The sequence below is a fragment of the Neovison vison genome, chromosome 11 (assembly GCF_020171115.1).
Source record: "Neovison vison isolate M4711 chromosome 11, ASM_NN_V1, whole genome shotgun sequence".
Lineage (NCBI taxonomy): Eukaryota > Metazoa > Chordata > Mammalia > Carnivora > Mustelidae > Neogale > Neogale vison.
The window spans coordinates 89690361-89707952 of NC_058101.1; the positions used below are offsets into that span (position 1 = coordinate 89690361).

Consider the following 17592-nt stretch of genomic DNA (forward strand, 5'->3'; position numbering starts at 1 on the left):
ATAGAGACATACTATTTCATTTTTTTATTCATTGAAGTAAAATTCTGAAGCGTGCTATATTTTCTATTAAGATAATTTTCACATATTATATGCATCCATGTTGCTTATGAAATTTGTGATGAAGAATTTCTGCTCAAAACTTAAAAGAACTTTTATAATAGCAATAGATTAAACATTTGGAAATTCTGTTGTAGGCTTTTGGAAAAAAAAAAAAAAGCATGAGCTATATACTTTTTAGTGAATAGACTTTAAAACTGTAATCTGGGGGTACCTGGGTGGCTCAGTGGGTTAAAAGCCTCTGCCTTTGGCTCAGGTCATGATCTCAGGGTCCTGGGATCAAACCCTGCATCGGGCTCTTTGCTCAGTGGGGAGCCTGCTTCTCCTCCTCTTTCTCTCTGCCTGCCTCTCTGCCTACTTGTGTTCTCTGTCAAATAAATAAAATCTTAAAAAAACAAAACAAAACAAAAACAGCAAAAAAACCTGCAGTTCGGTCAGCTTTTATTGAATCTATACCAAATTTATTTTTGCTGAGCTGGTTCTTACAGTTAAATGAGGTACTGATCAAAATTTTACAGGGCAAAAGACAGAATGGAAACAGAGATCACAAATATGACTTGTTAAAGTAGAGAGGTTTTCTTAAGTTTTTGTCTTACATTTCCAGTTTTTATTTATTTATTTGTTTGTTTCTTTTTTTTTTTTTTTCTGTCTTCCGTCAGTGTTCTTCAGTGCCCGGCGAGAAGCAGTCTGAAGGATTCTTCACGAAGCTTTCAGTGCTCCGTCTGCAGTTCTTCCTTCAGTTCAGCATCAAGGTTTTGTGTCTTGAGTTCTCAGATGGCTGTTACTTAATTGTGGGTCATTTTTAGCATGCATACTTTCCATGCTTTGTTGTGACTTAGTATCACGAGGCTGCAGTGGGATTTTAAGTGTTTCCTTTTTACCTGCCCAGGTAGTGCGTGAAATGACCCAGAAACTCTGCTGGAGAGCTCGCGTTGCAAAAGCTTGGCCATGATGTAAGAATTAGTTAAGTATGGCCTCACCATCTCTTCTCCCTTTTCCCCTTGCCTGGTTGTCTTGCAGTTTTGAGCAGCACCAGGAGACCTGCCGGGGAGATGCCCGGTTTGTGTGCAAGGCCGACAGCTGTGGGAAGAGGCTGAAGAGCCGGGATGCTCTCCGAAGACACCAGGAAAATGTCCATGCTGGTGAGAAGTCCCTGCAGGGTCGTTCTTAAAGGGGCCTTCTCTCCCTGGGCTGCAGTGATCTGTTTTTAATTCTTGCTCTCAAGGAGAGAGCTTGCTTTTCCATCGGACTCACACAGATGTGGAGCTCTGGCAGGAGACTTTTTTCTTTCACTGAACACTGTTTCTTGTTCAAGTTCATTTCGGCAGTATTTGTCATTTTTCCTATGTCTAAAGTAATCATAGCTGGAAACCTAAGCTAGAACCTACTGGAGCTTGGTAGGGAGGTGTATTAAGAATTAATATTGTGACAATTTACAGGTAAAATACAAAATTTCTCTTTACGGAAACATTTTTTAAAACTATTGCGTAATGCTCTCATGCCTTAATATTTTTACAGTAAAATTCCATTTTTTAAATTTATATTTCTTCTGTATTGGAGAAAATTACTGCATTTTGACATGGGAATTGAATGTATTTGAATTAATAAGGTAGATACTATTTGAATGCCTTCTAATGGGCAGCTAAACAATAAAACAAAGACAATAGTTGACTGTCACTTAGATTGTATCTGTTTAGCACATGGTAAATGTATTTTGGCTCAGGGACCAAATCCATGGTGCCGAGTTGAACAGATGGCTGTATTGTCAGAGTTAACTTTTCACTTCCTCTGTGTCTTTTCCTTAAAGGAGGCCGACCTTCGTGGAACTCCTCATATCCGCCTATACTTACGCTTTTCTCATGTGTTTACATTTGCCCTTGGCTTCTGGAAATGTGTGGAAAGATGTCTTTCTGGATATGGGGAAAGTGGATTTCTCTTCTCCTATCTTGTTTATTCTCACATGCGTGAGAACAGGATAATCAGTACTCAGCCTCCATATCCTATGTTCATTGTCCAAAAAGTATCTCCTTTAATGTTAAAGTTATATAGAAGCGACTGTGAGTGTGACTGCTGGCTCCCACTTGGCATCCCTGGGTGGGCCTCGTACTACGTCTGAGCTCTGTATGGAAGTTCTAAGCGGTAGAAAGGATGGCTTGCAAAATACAGCTTCAGGATGCTTTCAGTAGGACTTTACCGTGTTCTGACTTCTTTTTTTCCTTTTGAAGAATATACGGGTGATTTAGGGAAGATGGCATTTTCCTGAATTCATTATACTTGGGCCTTCCCTGTGCTTACAAAAGGCAGGCATAACTTTTTGATAGACCTGTCTTCGTAGTTTTTTTTTTTAAGCTGTTATGTTTAAAATGCTGTTCTTAATTTTCTCCATCCTTGTCTGCAATGTATTATAACAAATCTTTCATGTCATTTTTAAAGTTAACTTTGCTGAACTAAGTAAAAAACCAGATGCATACTGAAACTCTGGAAACTTGCATTCTTGTCATTGGGCATGTGGTCTTCAGGCTGTGCTATAAGCATACTTTTTTTGAGGCTTCTTGTAATTGGCCTTGAATATTATAATATTATTGATTCTGGAAATTCATGTTGACTTTGTAGGAAATAATTTATAAGAGGAATTTTTTTATATTTCTATGTTGTGGAAACATACAAAATATGGAATGTACTATTATTAATCAGAGGTTACTATATGTACCTTTTGTTGGGATCAATACATAACAGGTCTCTCATTCCTAGCCCCTCTTTTGCTTCTCCCCTTTCTTTGGTGTGATACACAAACATTTGGAGGAAGAATATTCCACATTCAGAATAGCAAAGCAAAGCAGTGTTCACACACATGATTGTAGAACGCCTGGCAGAATACCTAACCCATATTGTACTGAAACTCACAGTACTTAGATGACTATGTATTCAGTACGGTTGTATTAATTTCTCATACATTTTCTACCATCATAAATAATGTGTTCCTGAATGTTTTTGAAAGTTAAATCTGAAACTCAGAAATCAGACTTACCTGAATATAGCAAAACTAAAATAGTATAAAATGTAGTTATGGTTTGGTAGATGCTCTTGTCCTTCAACCTAGGGAAGCTGGTAGAGTGGTGAGGACCTTCAAGTTACCCAAGAGGAAACAGAGGAAACATAGAAAGGCTGGACTTCCTTAACCCACTTCCATTATTTTCTTCTGTTTAGGTTCTGTGGATACTAAAACCAAGAGGTTTTGTATTTATGGGAGATAACATTTGTCTGTACTCTCAGACAAATTGTCATAAGCTTTAAATTTTTTTTTTTTTCTCAAAAGAACTGGGATTTTAGTCCTAGGATGAAGAATAGAAGACATGAGGAGGAAAGGAAAGGTTGCAGGGTAGGGATGAGGGTACAGTATACTGCCTGTGATAGCTGGAGGGACAGTGGCAGGAAGATGAAAGTAAAGTAAGAGGTATGGTTGGGGGTGTCTCACTTCTTTTTCTCTTCTCTCCCTCAGCCTCTGACCTACCTATTTGGAAAGGATAGGATCTAGTCTCAAGGGGCAGCTGGTTTGAGGGATAAGATAGAGCAATAAAAGATTATGGATTGAAGGAGGGAAATGCCAGCTAGTAGGAGCTGGAAAAGAAGGAATATTCTTTCTCAGTCGACCTTCATGTATTCAGTCTATATGTACAGAGAATACTGATTTTGTTTGTGAGAATTTTCTCCCTCAGTAGCCAAATTACTTGTCAATCACTAAGAAAAATTTTCTTGGCTATAATATTCAGCATGCTAAAAATAGTGCTATTATTTTTGAAATAAGTAACTTGAAGAATAAGACCAAAATTCATATTTTTCTTTTTCTAAAAGTGTTTTTCTTTCATAAACATAGTCGGATGATAAAATCATTCTGTAAAACTTTAAAAAAATTTTTTTTTTTCCAACATAATAGATAAATGGGGGAGGAGATGGAGTTGCGGTTGAGGCAGGAATAGCCTCGGATTTGTCATTGCTAGGGCCAGGTGATGGATACATGGTAGTTCCTCATATTATTTTTTACTTTTTGTATATTTGAAATTCATTAATTACACATTAAAAAAACCCACTGCAGTTATTTGTGGTAGTGCAGATGGTACTATTATTACATCATATTTGAAAAAATGTTTTATTGAGTCTTCAATCCTATAACCACTGTGAAATTTGAAATATGAAATGAACTACTATAATCACTGTGTAGGAAGACAAAATTGGGCTTGTTTTGATTTGTATATTAATATGAATGCCAGTATAATGTTTTATTGTACTTGATTTTATTTTCTGGTTTTTAATATTAATATGAGAAAGTATATATTCATAGATTTTGCAGGAATCTAGTTCTGGAAAGAATAATCTATGAATTCCATCTTAAGAAATCCATGTGATTAAATGAAATATTCTGTTAAAATTTAAAGCAAGTAGCAAAATCAACTTATGAGTTAATAAATCCCATAAGTTTTTTTTATAAACACATGTGATTAATTTCAAGTACAATTTTCCATGTAAGTGTGCTTTTAAAAATTTTACATTAGTTTATGGAAAGGTGAAAGACTAATTTATGTAGAAAGTGGTATATCATGCTGAATATTTTTCAGATTTAAAAAGAAAGGGTTTAAAATGCAGTTTAATGGATGTAACTATAACACTGAAAGTTTTAAAATTCTAAGTTAAGATGAAATACCTGTTTAGAAATTATGTATCACCTAGAAACATTGTATCTGAGGCTTCTTCTAATTTTCTCATTTAAATTATGACGGCATTTTATTTTCATTTTAGGAGATCCTAAGAAAAAGCTCATATGTTCAGTGTGCAATAAAAAGTGTTCTTCGGCATCAAGCCTGCAGGAACATAGAAAGGTCAGTAAGATAAAGATTAATGCTCATCAGAATATAAGATCTTTTAGTCATTTATAGTGTCTGCCATGAAAATTTTTAGTTGATTTTTTATACTTATAGAGACAGAGATTTGTCATTAATTTATATACTAACATATTCTAAAATGTAAGGCCAATAATGCAGAAAAGTAAGCTCTTGCAAAAATAAATTTTGAGTTATCACTCAGAATTAGTAGAAATATTTCTCCAGTGCAAAGTGTGACATCTAGTTGAGCCTGTCACTGAAACACCTCATCCTGGTTTCAAGCTTTGTCAGTTGCTGTTTGCTCAGGAAATACCATATAATTGATGAAAACATATAGTTTTGTGCATTTATAATATGCACCGTAATAACACTTAGCTGTTTAAATGGATGCATATTATGGTTAAATCTGGCAAAACAAAAACAAGAGCTCCATTGTTTTGAAGAACTAAAAATAATGTACAAGTATGTCAAAGGGTTGTTACCAGGAGTGAATGGTTATATTTGCAGAAAATAAATTTAATACATTTTGTAATAAGCATAAAACTTACTAAGTTACTCTTTTTATGTGGAAATTTAACCAGAAAAATACACTGTAGTTATTAACCCTAACAACAGTAGCCTTCATTAATAGAATTTACAATAGAATAGAACTAAAGTAGAATTGCAATTTTTGTTTTTATTATAGCAAAGTCTAGAAAAATTCATGCTCTGTCATATTGTCTTATATTGTAATAACAAATTTTTTTTAATAATTTCACATATTGTTTTGTCAGAATATCTAAGAACATATAATATTTTCTTTTAGTGATTTAATATCAAAGAAGAGAAGAGATGGTACTAGTGAATATAAAATTTTACTTTTCTTGTGGTTTACAAAATTAATTTATCTTTTTATTTGTATATTGCTATATTCCAAAGTAATCTGACAGACATTAAAGTTCATATGATACTCAATCTGATAGCTCTAACCATGTGCCATGGATTAATCTACAAACACGTGAGATAGTTAGATGGAAAAGATGTCTGAGGTTATATTTTATATGTTGGGTGGTTGTGATCCTCAGGGAGAAATAATGGAACAAGCAGTGGACTGAGACTGAGGACAGTGGGTGTCATCTTCTTCTGTCCCTAACACTTCATGTACATGGGGTCTCTGTTCTCTCTTTTATTAAATGTGACTTGGAACTTTTTTTTTTCTCTGAGTACCATGAAACTTTTTTTTCTTTTCACTTTCCAAATGGTTTTCTTATGGGATTGTTTAAAAATTATAGAACACTTGAAGAATTTGTACATAATTCTTGTGCATGGACCATGCTTATCTTCACTGTATCATTCCAGTTTTAGTACTTGTACTGCTCACTTCACTGGCATGGCTTCTGAAGAAGAACCTGGTCTGCGACAAAAAGATTAAATCCAATTGAATAGATATTTTCTAAATATCTTTGTACTTACACGTATTTCCGGTCTTTTTAAATCTTAAGAAGTTGAAGTGTAAGATATTTTGCCAAATTAAAGATTTTTCCCAATAGAATGTTTCAGCAAAGTTGGTTGTAGGGCATATTTCTGAAAAATGTTCTACTTTCCATTTATTTTTTTCATAATATAAGAATCTTTTCCCCAAGGAATATTTTGGCAGATCTAAATACTACCTGGTGGTGGTAGTGTTGTGCCCAAATTTTGAGACCCCCCAAAGACGACCACTAGAGTCCAGAGTCAAAGCCAAACAGCAAGGGTTGTTTATTACGAGTTCGAACCCGGACCTCTGCGCACTCGTTGCCAGTGACGCTAAGAGGTCCTGAGCTCAGGATCACAACACTTTTTATACACTATTTTAGGGGAGGCAAGGATTTAGCATACATCATAGTATCTCGTAACAAGCACTACATACTGCGGGAAAATCAAACAGCAACTCCATAATATGACTGCCGCGCTACAGAGCGGCAAAAGGGCTGGGAACAGATTCTTGGTTAGGTCAAAGGACTGTTATTCTTCAAACTGCTTGGTTGGCACCGCTAGGGTATGTGTCACCTCAGGATTGGCCGGGGTCTCCCTGTCAAGCCAGGGGTGCTAGATGGTTATTATCTCCTGTACCCAAAGCTGGGTGGGGGGTCCGGGAGCAGTCACTTTGTCATGTCCAATTCTGGGTGGGGGTTTCTCTGGCGCCAGATGGCTGTTATCTCTTGGCCCAGAGCCGGGTGGGGGTCTGGGAGCGGCCACTTTGCTAGGTTTGATTCTGGGCGGGGGTTGTGTGGTTACAGAGTGCCTATAGAAAGTTTGCTGGTAATTTTCCATCTCCTCATGGTTTAGCAAGCGAAGGTACAGAAGCAGAAATAGCGGTTATGGTTATAATTTAGGCATCTCAGTAGAACACAGCACCCAAGTTATCTCTGCAAAATGCTATTAACTTACTAGGTGAATGGGGCACTTCATTCTAGCATGGCTCCTTTAACTTAGCCTTTCAGAATCCACAGGCAGCTTTTACTGACTACCATTTTTGACTCTTAACAGCTGCTATGTTGAATGTCTAATAGAGTTTGGTTGCAGTATTTTCCCTTGCCAGTAGAGGGTGCTTTATGAATATGCCAAATTACATCATAATCCAGACTGGTACCTTAATTTCTGTATACTATCCTGTGTTACAGTTAGACATATTATGATCCTTCTTGAAAATTATCTAACTAGGGACTTCAGATTGTAAATTATTAGCCACCATATCAATTAGTAAGCTGGAGATTTTGAAAATTGTGCTTTATTTAGCATTAGGCATAAATAAATAGTGTTATTACTTGTCGTTTTCACTTGAAATCTGATTATTTTATTCAGCTTTTTGGGGATTTTTAAACATAGCTTCAACCTGAATTTTCCACTGTAAGTAAGATAGTCAATACAAAAATGCTTTCCTGTACAGCGAAAATTCTATTTTGTGATTATGGAAAATCAGTTCAATTGAACCTTTAAAAATACTTCATTTCAGGAGCCACTAGAGTTAAGAAGTGAACAAGTATGGGTACTATGCTGCAGTATTTTATTTAACAGTTAACATTTTATATATGGATGAATAATTTAAAAAATTTAGTTATTAATATGAATTTCATATTAAAATGAAAATAAATATATTTTCATTTATGTGTGGTTTAGAAGGCACATCATCTTTTTTAAGGGTATGTTGTTATTATAAAAGGCACATCTTACAGAAACAAAGAGTTTAAGCATAAGAATCTCTTCATACTGTCTTTAAATAGACATTACCCATAATATCATTGCTCCTTAAATATTGTTGTTCAACCAAAGCTATGGTGAGGGTCTTTGATGATTGAAGAGGCTGTCTTTAAAATGGTTCTGCCTGAAAGTTTTTTTTCTCTACTGCATAGTTCTTGCTTTCTGAGTACTTGTGCAGAGCCCACATTGTTTTCTGAGGAATCCTAGAACTCCATATATTCACTGACTGAGATGAGGTGGCACTGTATGTAAGTGGGGATGTAAGACTCCAGTGGAATGACATCGTTCTGCCTGTGCCTTGTTTATCTACCTTTTCTCTGCTCTTCCCAGATGAGGTAACTGACTCACCAAGAGTCAGGGCTGACAGGAGCAGGGGGTGGGTAGGCAGTCTCAGACCTGCCGTGTGATTGAGCACAGAATTAAGGTACAGACTGTAGACCTGGGATCTGTTAACTTTCCCCTAGCTTTTGTTTCCCTGCCTTATCCTTTTTTTTTTTTTTTTTTTACTCTCTCTGTCTTGAGCTCTTCCATGGCCACTTAGATCAAGGGAGCCAGTCACTAGAATGCAACCCAAGCCTCCCCTCGTGACTCACTGCTGTGCCAGTTCATGGTCCTCTGCCTTGACTTCTCTGCAGGGGCCCTACTTCTTCTGCAGGGATAAGCATAGTACCCGGCTTTCTGCGGAAGAGCCTTTGCTTCTCTGGTGTTTAGTGTTGTGAGCTCTACCTTTCATGAGGTTGAAACAAGAGCACTATTTTTGAATCTTTGGCAAAACAAGTGATGCTTTTGTTCATTGGGGCGGTTGATATTTCTCATACAAGACTTCTTGCAATACATTCCTGTTAGAACTTTGTGCATTGTTTTTGATCATAAACTGGGCTTCTGCTTTTCATACCACCTATATGATTTCTCTGATGTAGTGTCTGGGTGGGAAAGAGCTAAATTTAATATCCAATTATAATAATTATTTAGCTAGTTGTTTGCTAAGGTTATGCTCCTCCTCTTCTTACTCATTATGGTTTATGAGCTTTTTTTCTATTTTTTTTTTTTTTAAGATTTTATGTATTTATTTGAGAGAGAGAGTGAGAGAGAACATGAGAGGGGAGAAGGTCAGAGGGAGAAGCAGACTCCCCAAGGAGCTGGGAGCCCTCTGTGGGACTCGATCCCGGGACTCCAGGATCATGACCTGAGCCGAAGGCAGTGGCCTAACCAACTGAGCCACCAGGCACCCTGAGCTTTTCTTTTTATTGTGGCCTTCCTGTCATGTAAGAATCTCACTGTGAGCTAAATGTCTTTCAGAATCATGTATCTTCTTGCCTTTCATGGTAGATAATGTTTGGTTCTGTACTATATATATTTAAATATTAAATAGTTTGACTACTGTAAAGGGAATCTTATTACCTATAGGTTATGTATTTCTAAATCTAAATTTGTGCATAACAGAGAGTTAATGGATATTAGGTATAACTTTTTACAGAGTGTAGAAATGTAATATGCACTAAATGGGTCAGCTATTTAACATATTTAAATAGTGTGCTGCAATCTTGTATTTTATTTCCCTTTTTAAAATTTTTATTTATTTATTTGAGAGAAAGAGAGAGGGTGGGGAGGGAGAGTGAGAGGGAGAAACAGACTCCCGACTGAGCAGGGAGCCCAATGCAAGGATAGATCCCAGGACGGATCAATGACCCGAGCTGAAGGCCAACACTTAACCAACTAAGCCATCCAGGTGCCTCTTCAATCTTGTATTTTCTTTTAATGATGTTTTTACTTGGTAACATGTTCATTGCATTTACAGTTTATATAAGAGACTGTGAACAAATTAGGGCTGAATTATAATACATTGATATTACGGTAACAGCTATCCACATGTTTATACTTTTGTTCTAATTTATTTGGCTTTGACAGTTGACTTAACTGTCCACTTAACCTTTTGCAGATTCATGAAGTATTTGATTGTCAAGAATGTATGAAGAAATTTATTTCAGCTAATCAGCTAAAACGTCACATGATCACTCACTCAGGTAAAATATATATTTTCCATTCCAAATGAAATCACTGTGAAAGATTCACTTTGTCATTTTCAGGAGCTCTGAGAGTACTAATCAGGAAACCTGGCTCTTAGTGCTAGATTGGTCATTAACTAGTCATGGGATTTTGAACAAGTTACTTAGCCTCTCTAGACTTGTTTATTTATAAAGCCAAGGTGGTTGGACTAAATGATACCCAAAATCTTCAGAGTCACCATTTAATTTTTAATCTATTCCTGTTTGAACCTTAGATTCTTTTCTTTATCTGTGAAAAGGTATCCTACCATTCAAATTTGCTGTGAAGATTAAATGAGATCATCATGTATTGTGCTAGTGTAGTGTTTGATTTTTCGGAGGAATTCAGCAATTATGGTTTCTACCTTTCTACATACTTTTATATTCTAACTAAGGTACTGATAAATGTTAATGAGAAATTTATAAATGCATTATGAGAATATGTTTTTAAAGCTACAGATTCTTTTTAAGCAAGTTTGAGTCATAGGTCTGTTAAACAGATTTTTCAAAAATTAGGTCTGAGAATAAATTTTGTTTTATGAAGTATCTTTCTGTGGTTTAGAATGTCTGTCATTGGAGGCCGTTGAAGTCAGAATGTTTTTGAATATCCACTTTGCTTAGAGACAGATATAGATATTTTGACAAATGAAAATAGATCAGACACCGGTGGTCTGTTCACATATGCTTTGTTTGAAACAAACAGTGGTTTTTAAATCTGGTGATCAACATTACATGAACATGGCACAAATATGGATTTTATACAACAACCTAAGTGTGTTGTTTCTGCTGAGAATTGAAGCTGTGCCCATATGGGATCCTCTTGTTTGAGTAGGAGGCAGGTCTGTCTTTTACTTTTATCACTGTCAGGCTACTCAACATTTGGGATTGTGACTTTGGTTTAAACTCACACCTACTAGTGGATTTTTCATCCGGAAGTAGGGTTTTTTCTTTGAATTCAAATTTTATCCTTAGATCTCAGCTGCTTTATGCATGTAGTTTACAATATGAGTCTATCAGAGAACTAGCTCACATTTCTTTTGTGAATAGGCTCCTATATCTGACAGAAATGGATTGGTAAGTAGATTTTTTTTCTCAGTTGTTTCAGTCATGTTTTGGTCGACTTATCCCTCAGAAGTAGTCTAAGGTAAGGCTATTTCCCTTTTTATCCTTTACCTTTATATAGATATGAGATTGTCTCCACTCATTTTTCACAGAAAAACGACCCTACAATTGTGAGATTTGTAATAAATCTTTCAAGAGACTCGATCAAGTGGGCGCCCACAAAGTAATACACAGTGAAGATAAGCCTTACAAATGCAAGCTTTGTGGAAAGGGATTTGCCCACAGAAATGTTTACAAGAATCACAAGAAGGTAAAACCTTATTAATATTATTATTTTTGCTGAGTTGCTGATTTGATTTCTAATCATTTATTTTTTAAAGGGTTTTTTGTATATCTGGACATGATGTACATGTGGAATAGTTAGAGGATGATGTTGCTTATACTTTGTACCTCCTCACTCATGCCATAACCCCATCCCGGCCTTGTTTCTGTCTTCCTCCTCCTGCTGAAACTGTTCGTAGAGCAAAGTGTCATCCAGTGTTTCCCAGTGTTGTATTAATTGCAAAGTCTTTTCTTCTTTTCCTTTTTTTTTCTCTAAAATTTGACACCCTTGTTGATGGTAGCTTTTTTGAAATTCTCTTCATCTTTGGTGTATACTTGGCTAGGTGTTCTGCCAATTACTCTAGACCCTTTCGTGTCTCCTCCCTCAGGAGGTGGACTTCTTCTAGGTTCTCTGTGTCAGCTACATCCGTGACTTCTGCCATCGACTCTATATCAGCAGATCCCAAATGACTTCTTTCTTTAACCCAGTCTTCAGACTCACATTTATTTTTCTTTATTTGATACATAACTGGATATCTTTTAACTTAATGAATTTAGCATGTCCCGGAATGACCTTTTTGTTCTTTATGCCGCTGATAACATCTCTTCTGGAGATTCTCCTTTCTGTTAATGAGAGAAGCATATACTTACTCCTGTCTGTTTCTTTAGTCTTAGACCCTTTTTAAAATTAGAAGCCAGCTCTTTTTTAAAAATTGGTTTTATTTTTATCTATGTATGTATGTATTTATTTTTTTTTTATAGAGAGAAAGAAAGTGACCAGGGGAGGGTCAGATGGAGAGGGAGAGAGAGAACCTTTTTTTTTTTTTTTCCCCGAGATTTTGTTTATTTATTTGACAGAGAGGTAGAGAGAGAGAGCACAAGTAAGCAGAGCAGTAGGCAGAGGGAGAGAGAGAAGCAGGCTCTCTGCTGAGGGCTGAGGACTCTGCTGAGGGGTCGATCCCAAGACCCTGAAATCATGACCTGAGCCAAAGACAGCTGTTTAACCAACTGAGCCACCCAGGTGGCCCAAGAAAGAGAATCTTAAGCAGGCTCTATTCCCAGTGCAGAGCTTGACTTGGGGCTTGACCTCACAACCCTGAGATTTGACCCAACCCAAAATCAAGAGTTGGAAGCCCAACTGACTGAGCCACCCAGGCACCCTTAGAAGCCAATTTGTAAAGATTTTACCCTCTACATTGGCTTATCACCCTCATGGTCATTCATTCCTTTGCCATCCTATCATCCTGATTATTGCTCATCTTCATTACTTTAATACCCATGTAATTAGATTCTTACTACATGTCACTTTCCACTTATCCATCCTTATAGATAAATTTTTTATAGCGCAACTCTATCACTCTTGTACTCTAATATTAGGAGTAGATTTCCAATGGCTATGTAAGTTATAGTACATGCATGTTACCCTGTCATTCAGAGTCCTCTACCCATGACCTTAGCTTATTTTTCTAGATTTTTTTTCTTTTCTCTGCATTAGTAATACCTAAGACAATTTGACATTTGCCTTCAGTCAGCATGACCTAACTTCCCCTTCTTCTTTTCTTTCAAGTTTTTATTTTATTTTATTTTTAGCTAAACTCTTCACCCAAAGTAGGGATTGAACCCATAACCCCGCAGTTAAGGTTGGGGCGCCTGGGTGGCTCAGTGGGTTAAGCTGCTGCCTTCGGCTCGGGTCATGATCTCGGGGTTCTGGGATCGAGTCCCGCATGGGGCTCTCCTCTCGGCAGGGAGCCTGCTTCCTCCTTTCTCTCTCTGCCTGCCTCTCTGCCTACTTGTGATCTCTCTCTGCCAAATAAATAAATAAAATCTTTAAAAAAAAAAGAGTTACATGCTCTACCGACTGAGTCAGCCAGGTACCCTACCCCTTCCTCTTTTCTGATAAGACTCCGAGTTATGATCTCTGAGTTTTCATAATTAATTTTTCTTTGCATTTCCTGTGCTTTACCTTTACTCTGGTTCTTATTTCAGAATGTATTAATTTTATCTTATCTACTCTGTGTTGATAATAAATAATGTTTTAGTTGAATTCGGAAAATTTGTCCAAAGACATTCAACATCTTAATAATGTATGTTAAGATGTATTTATGATGTGATAAAAAATTGATTTTTAAAATGGTTTTATTGAGGTATAAATGGCATACAGTGATAAAAAAATTGATTTTTAAAATGGTTTTATTGAGGTATAAATGGCATACAGTATTATTAGTTTAGTGTATACAAATAATGATTTAACATTTGTATATATTCTAAACTGATTACCACAGTAAATCTAATTACCATTTGTCATCATATAAAATGAGTACAATATTATTGACTGTATTCCTTATACAGTACATATATCGCCATCACTTACTCATGTTATAACTGGAAATTTGTGTCTCTTGATTCCCTTCACCCATACTACCCCTAAAACCCCCTCACCTTTTGGCAAGCACCACTCAGTTCTCTATCTATGAATCTGGATTTTGTTTTGTTCTATTCCTTAGTTCATTCTTTCTTTCTTTCCTTCCTTCCTTCTTTTTTTTGGATTCCACTTATAAGTGAAATTATTAAGTATTTGTCTTTCTCCGTTTGATTTATCTCATCTAGCCTAATACCCTCAAGGTCTATCCATGTTGTCACAAATGACAAGATTTTATTCTTTTCTGTGGCTGAATAATATTCCATTGTATAGGCATGTACTGCATGTTCTTTATACATTCATCTATTGGTGGATACTTAGGTTGCTTCCATATCTTGACTATTGTAAATAATCTTACAGTGAATGTAGGGGTACCTATATATTTTTTTAAATTAGCATTTTGTTTACTTTGGATAGATACCCATCTATGGAATTGCTGGATCATAAGGTAGTTTATAATTTTTTGAAGAAATTTAGTACTGTTTTCCATAGTGGTTGTACCAGTTTAAATTCCCACCAACAGTATGTGGGGTTTTTTTTCCTACATTCTTTTCACCACTTGTTATTTCTTGTCATTCTGATGATAGCTATTCTGGTAGGTGTGAGGTAATATATCATGTGGCTTTGATTTGCATTTCCTTGATGATTAGTCATGATCATTAGTCATGATCATCTTTTCCTGTTGGACATCTGTATGTCTTCTTTGGAAAAATGTCTATCTGGATCCTTTTTCCATTTCTGGATCATTTTTCCAATTTTTAATGGGATTTTTTTTGTTGTTATTGAGTTGCATATGTTCATTATATATTTTGGATATTAACCTTTTATCAGATATATGATTTGCAAATATCTTCTCCCCTTCTGTTCATTTTGTTGGTTGTTTCCTTTGCTGTGCAGATGTTCTTTAATTTGATGTAGTTTTGTTTGTTTATTTTTGCTTTTGTTACCCTTGTCTTTGGAGCCAGATTTGAAAAACATTGCTAAGACTGATGTCAAGGAATTTACTGCTTATGTTTTCTTTTAGGAGTTTTATGGTTTCAGGTCTTACATTCAAGCCTTTAATCCATTTTAAATTGATTTTTGAATATTTGGTAGGATAGTGATCTAGTTTCTTCCTTTTGCATGTGGTTGTCTAGTCTTCACAATACTGTTCATTGAAGAGACTAGTCTTTTTTCATTGTATATTCTTGAACATATACGCCTGGGTTTATTTCTGGGCTCTTCATTCTCTTCCATTGATCTATGTGTCTATTTTTGTTAATATCATACTGTTATGATTATATAGCTTTGTAATATAGTTTGAAATTTGGGAATGTGATACCTCTGACTTTGTTCTTCTTGATCCAGATTGCTTTGGATATTTGAGGTCTTCTGTAGTTCCATACAAATTTTAGAATTATTGTTTCTACTTCAGCGAAAAATGCCATTGGGGTTTTGGTAGCGATTGCATTAAACCTATAGATTGCTTTGGGTAATATGGACATTTTAACAGTATTAATTCTTCCAGTCCATGAGCATGACATATCTTTCCATTTATTTGTGTCTTCAGCTTTTTTCATCAATGTTTTATAGTTTTCAGAGTACAGGTCTTTCACTTTGGTTAAATTTACTCCCAAGTATTTTGTTCTTTTTGATACAATTGTAAATAGGATTGTTTTCTTGATTTCTCTTCCTGATAGTTTCTTATTAGTGTATGAAAATGCAGTGGGTTTTTTGTGTGTTAATCTTGTATCTTGAAACTTGATTGAATTCATTTATTAGTTCTAATGGCTTTATTGTGAGGTCTTTGGGGTTTTTTATATATAGCATCATGTCATCTGCAAATAGTGATAGATTTACTTATTCATTTCAATCTGGCTGCCTTTTAGTTCTCTTTCTTACTAAATTTCTTTGGCTAGGACTTCGAGTATTAAGTTGAAAAAAGGAGAGAGAATAGACATCCTTATCTTGTTCCTGATTTTAAATGAAAACTTTGAGCTCTTCATCATGGAGTTTGGTGTTAGCTGTGGACTTGTTATATATAGCTCTATAATGTTTAGCTGCATTCCCTCAATACCCACTTTGTTGAAATTCTTATCATAAGTGAATGTTGAATTTTGTCAAATGCTTTTTCTTCATCTCTTTGGGATGGACGTATGATTTTTAACTTTCATTTTATTAATGTGGTTTATCATTTTGATTGATTTGTGAATATTGAAACCATCCTTGCATCTCTGGAATAAATCCACTTGATCATGGTATATGATCTTAATGTGTTGTTAACTTCTGTTTGCTAATATTGTGTTAAAGATTTCTGTGTCTTTTTTTTTTTTTCCTGGTATATTGGCTTATAATGTTTTGTTTTGTTTTGTTTTGTTTTGTTTTCATCTCCTCCACTTCCTCCTTATCTTCTTTTTCTGTGGTGTCATTGTCTAATTTGGGTATCAGGGTAATATTGTCTTTGTAAATTGGTTTGGAAACATTCCCTCCTAAACAATTTTCTTTTGGAAGAGTTTGAGAATGATAAGTATTAAATCGTCTTTGAATGTTTGGTTGAATTCACTGATGCCATCTTGTCCCGGACTCTTGTTTGCTGGGAAGTTTTGATTACTGATTCAGTCTTCTTAGTATAATTTGTCTATTTATTTTTTACTCATGATTTGGTCTTAAAAGTTTATTTCTGGGAATTTTTCTATTTCTTATAGATCATCCATTTTTTTTTGCATGTAATTTTTTGTAGTTTTATGATGATTTGTATTTCTGTGGTATCAGTTTCAACATCTCCTCTTTCTGATTTTATTTATAAGAACCTTCTAGTTCACTGATTTCCATTCTGATCTTTGTAATTTCCTTTCTTCTACTAACTTTAGGTTTCATTTGTTCTTTTTTTTTTTTTTTTCCTAATGGTTGGGAAAAATGTGTGATAATGATTTCGGTCTTTCCAAATTTTTTGAGATTGCTTTGTGACCTAGCATGTGATTTATCCTGAAGAATATTGCATATGCACCTGAGAAGAATGCTTTTGGATGAAATGTTCTATATTTATCTATTAAGTACATCTGGTATAATGTGTCATGTAAACCTATATTTCCTTATAGAGTTTCTCTCTATATGATTTCTACTTTCTGTCTGGGTGATTTATCCATTGGTATAAATATGGTGTTAAAAAACACTCCTGTTTTTTAATGTTCTTGATGTCACATTTCACATCTTTTATGTATCCCTTAACTATTGAGTTACTTTTATTACTTTTGTCTTTTAACCTTTATAATTGCTTTATAAATGATTAATTCACTGTTTTTACTATATATTTCCCTTTTTCAGTGAGATTTTTACTTTCATATGTTTTCTTGTTACTACTTAGTGCCCTTTCTTTTCAGGCTAAAGAAGTCCCTTTAACATTTCTTTTAGGTTTTGTTTAATGATGTTTTGCTTTTAGGTTTTGTTTAATTGTGTTTTGCTTATCTGGAAAATACTTTAGCTCTCCTTCTATTCCAAATAATAACCTTGCCAGGTAGACTATTCTTGGTTGGGAGTTTTTTCCTTTGCAACTTTGAATACTTTATGTCACTGTCTTCTGGCCTCCATAATTTCTGCTGAAAACTCTGCTTAT

The 17592-nt window shown here is 35.2% G+C and overlaps 1 protein-coding gene and 1 non-coding gene across 5 annotated transcripts in view; one reads left to right on the plus strand and one right to left on the minus strand.

The window, feature by feature from the left end:
* Positions 1–17592, plus strand: part of PRDM5 (PR/SET domain 5) — a 218565-nt gene that overhangs the window by 108819 nt on the left and 92154 nt on the right. For all 4 annotated transcript variants that reach the window (XM_044224094.1, XM_044224091.1, XM_044224092.1 and 1 more), the window contains 5 exons: positions 717–809; positions 1078–1199; positions 4852–4931; positions 10093–10177; positions 11413–11570. In XM_044224094.1, coding sequence (XP_044080029.1) covers positions 717–809; positions 1078–1199; positions 4852–4931; positions 10093–10177; positions 11413–11570 — 538 coding nt within the window. The remainder of the gene's footprint in view (positions 1–716; positions 810–1077; positions 1200–4851; positions 4932–10092; positions 10178–11412; positions 11571–17592) is intronic.
* LOC122890748 lies at positions 6196–6299 on the minus strand. Its single transcript, XR_006381175.1, has one exon. It is a non-coding gene; the product is annotated as a U6 spliceosomal RNA (small nuclear RNA).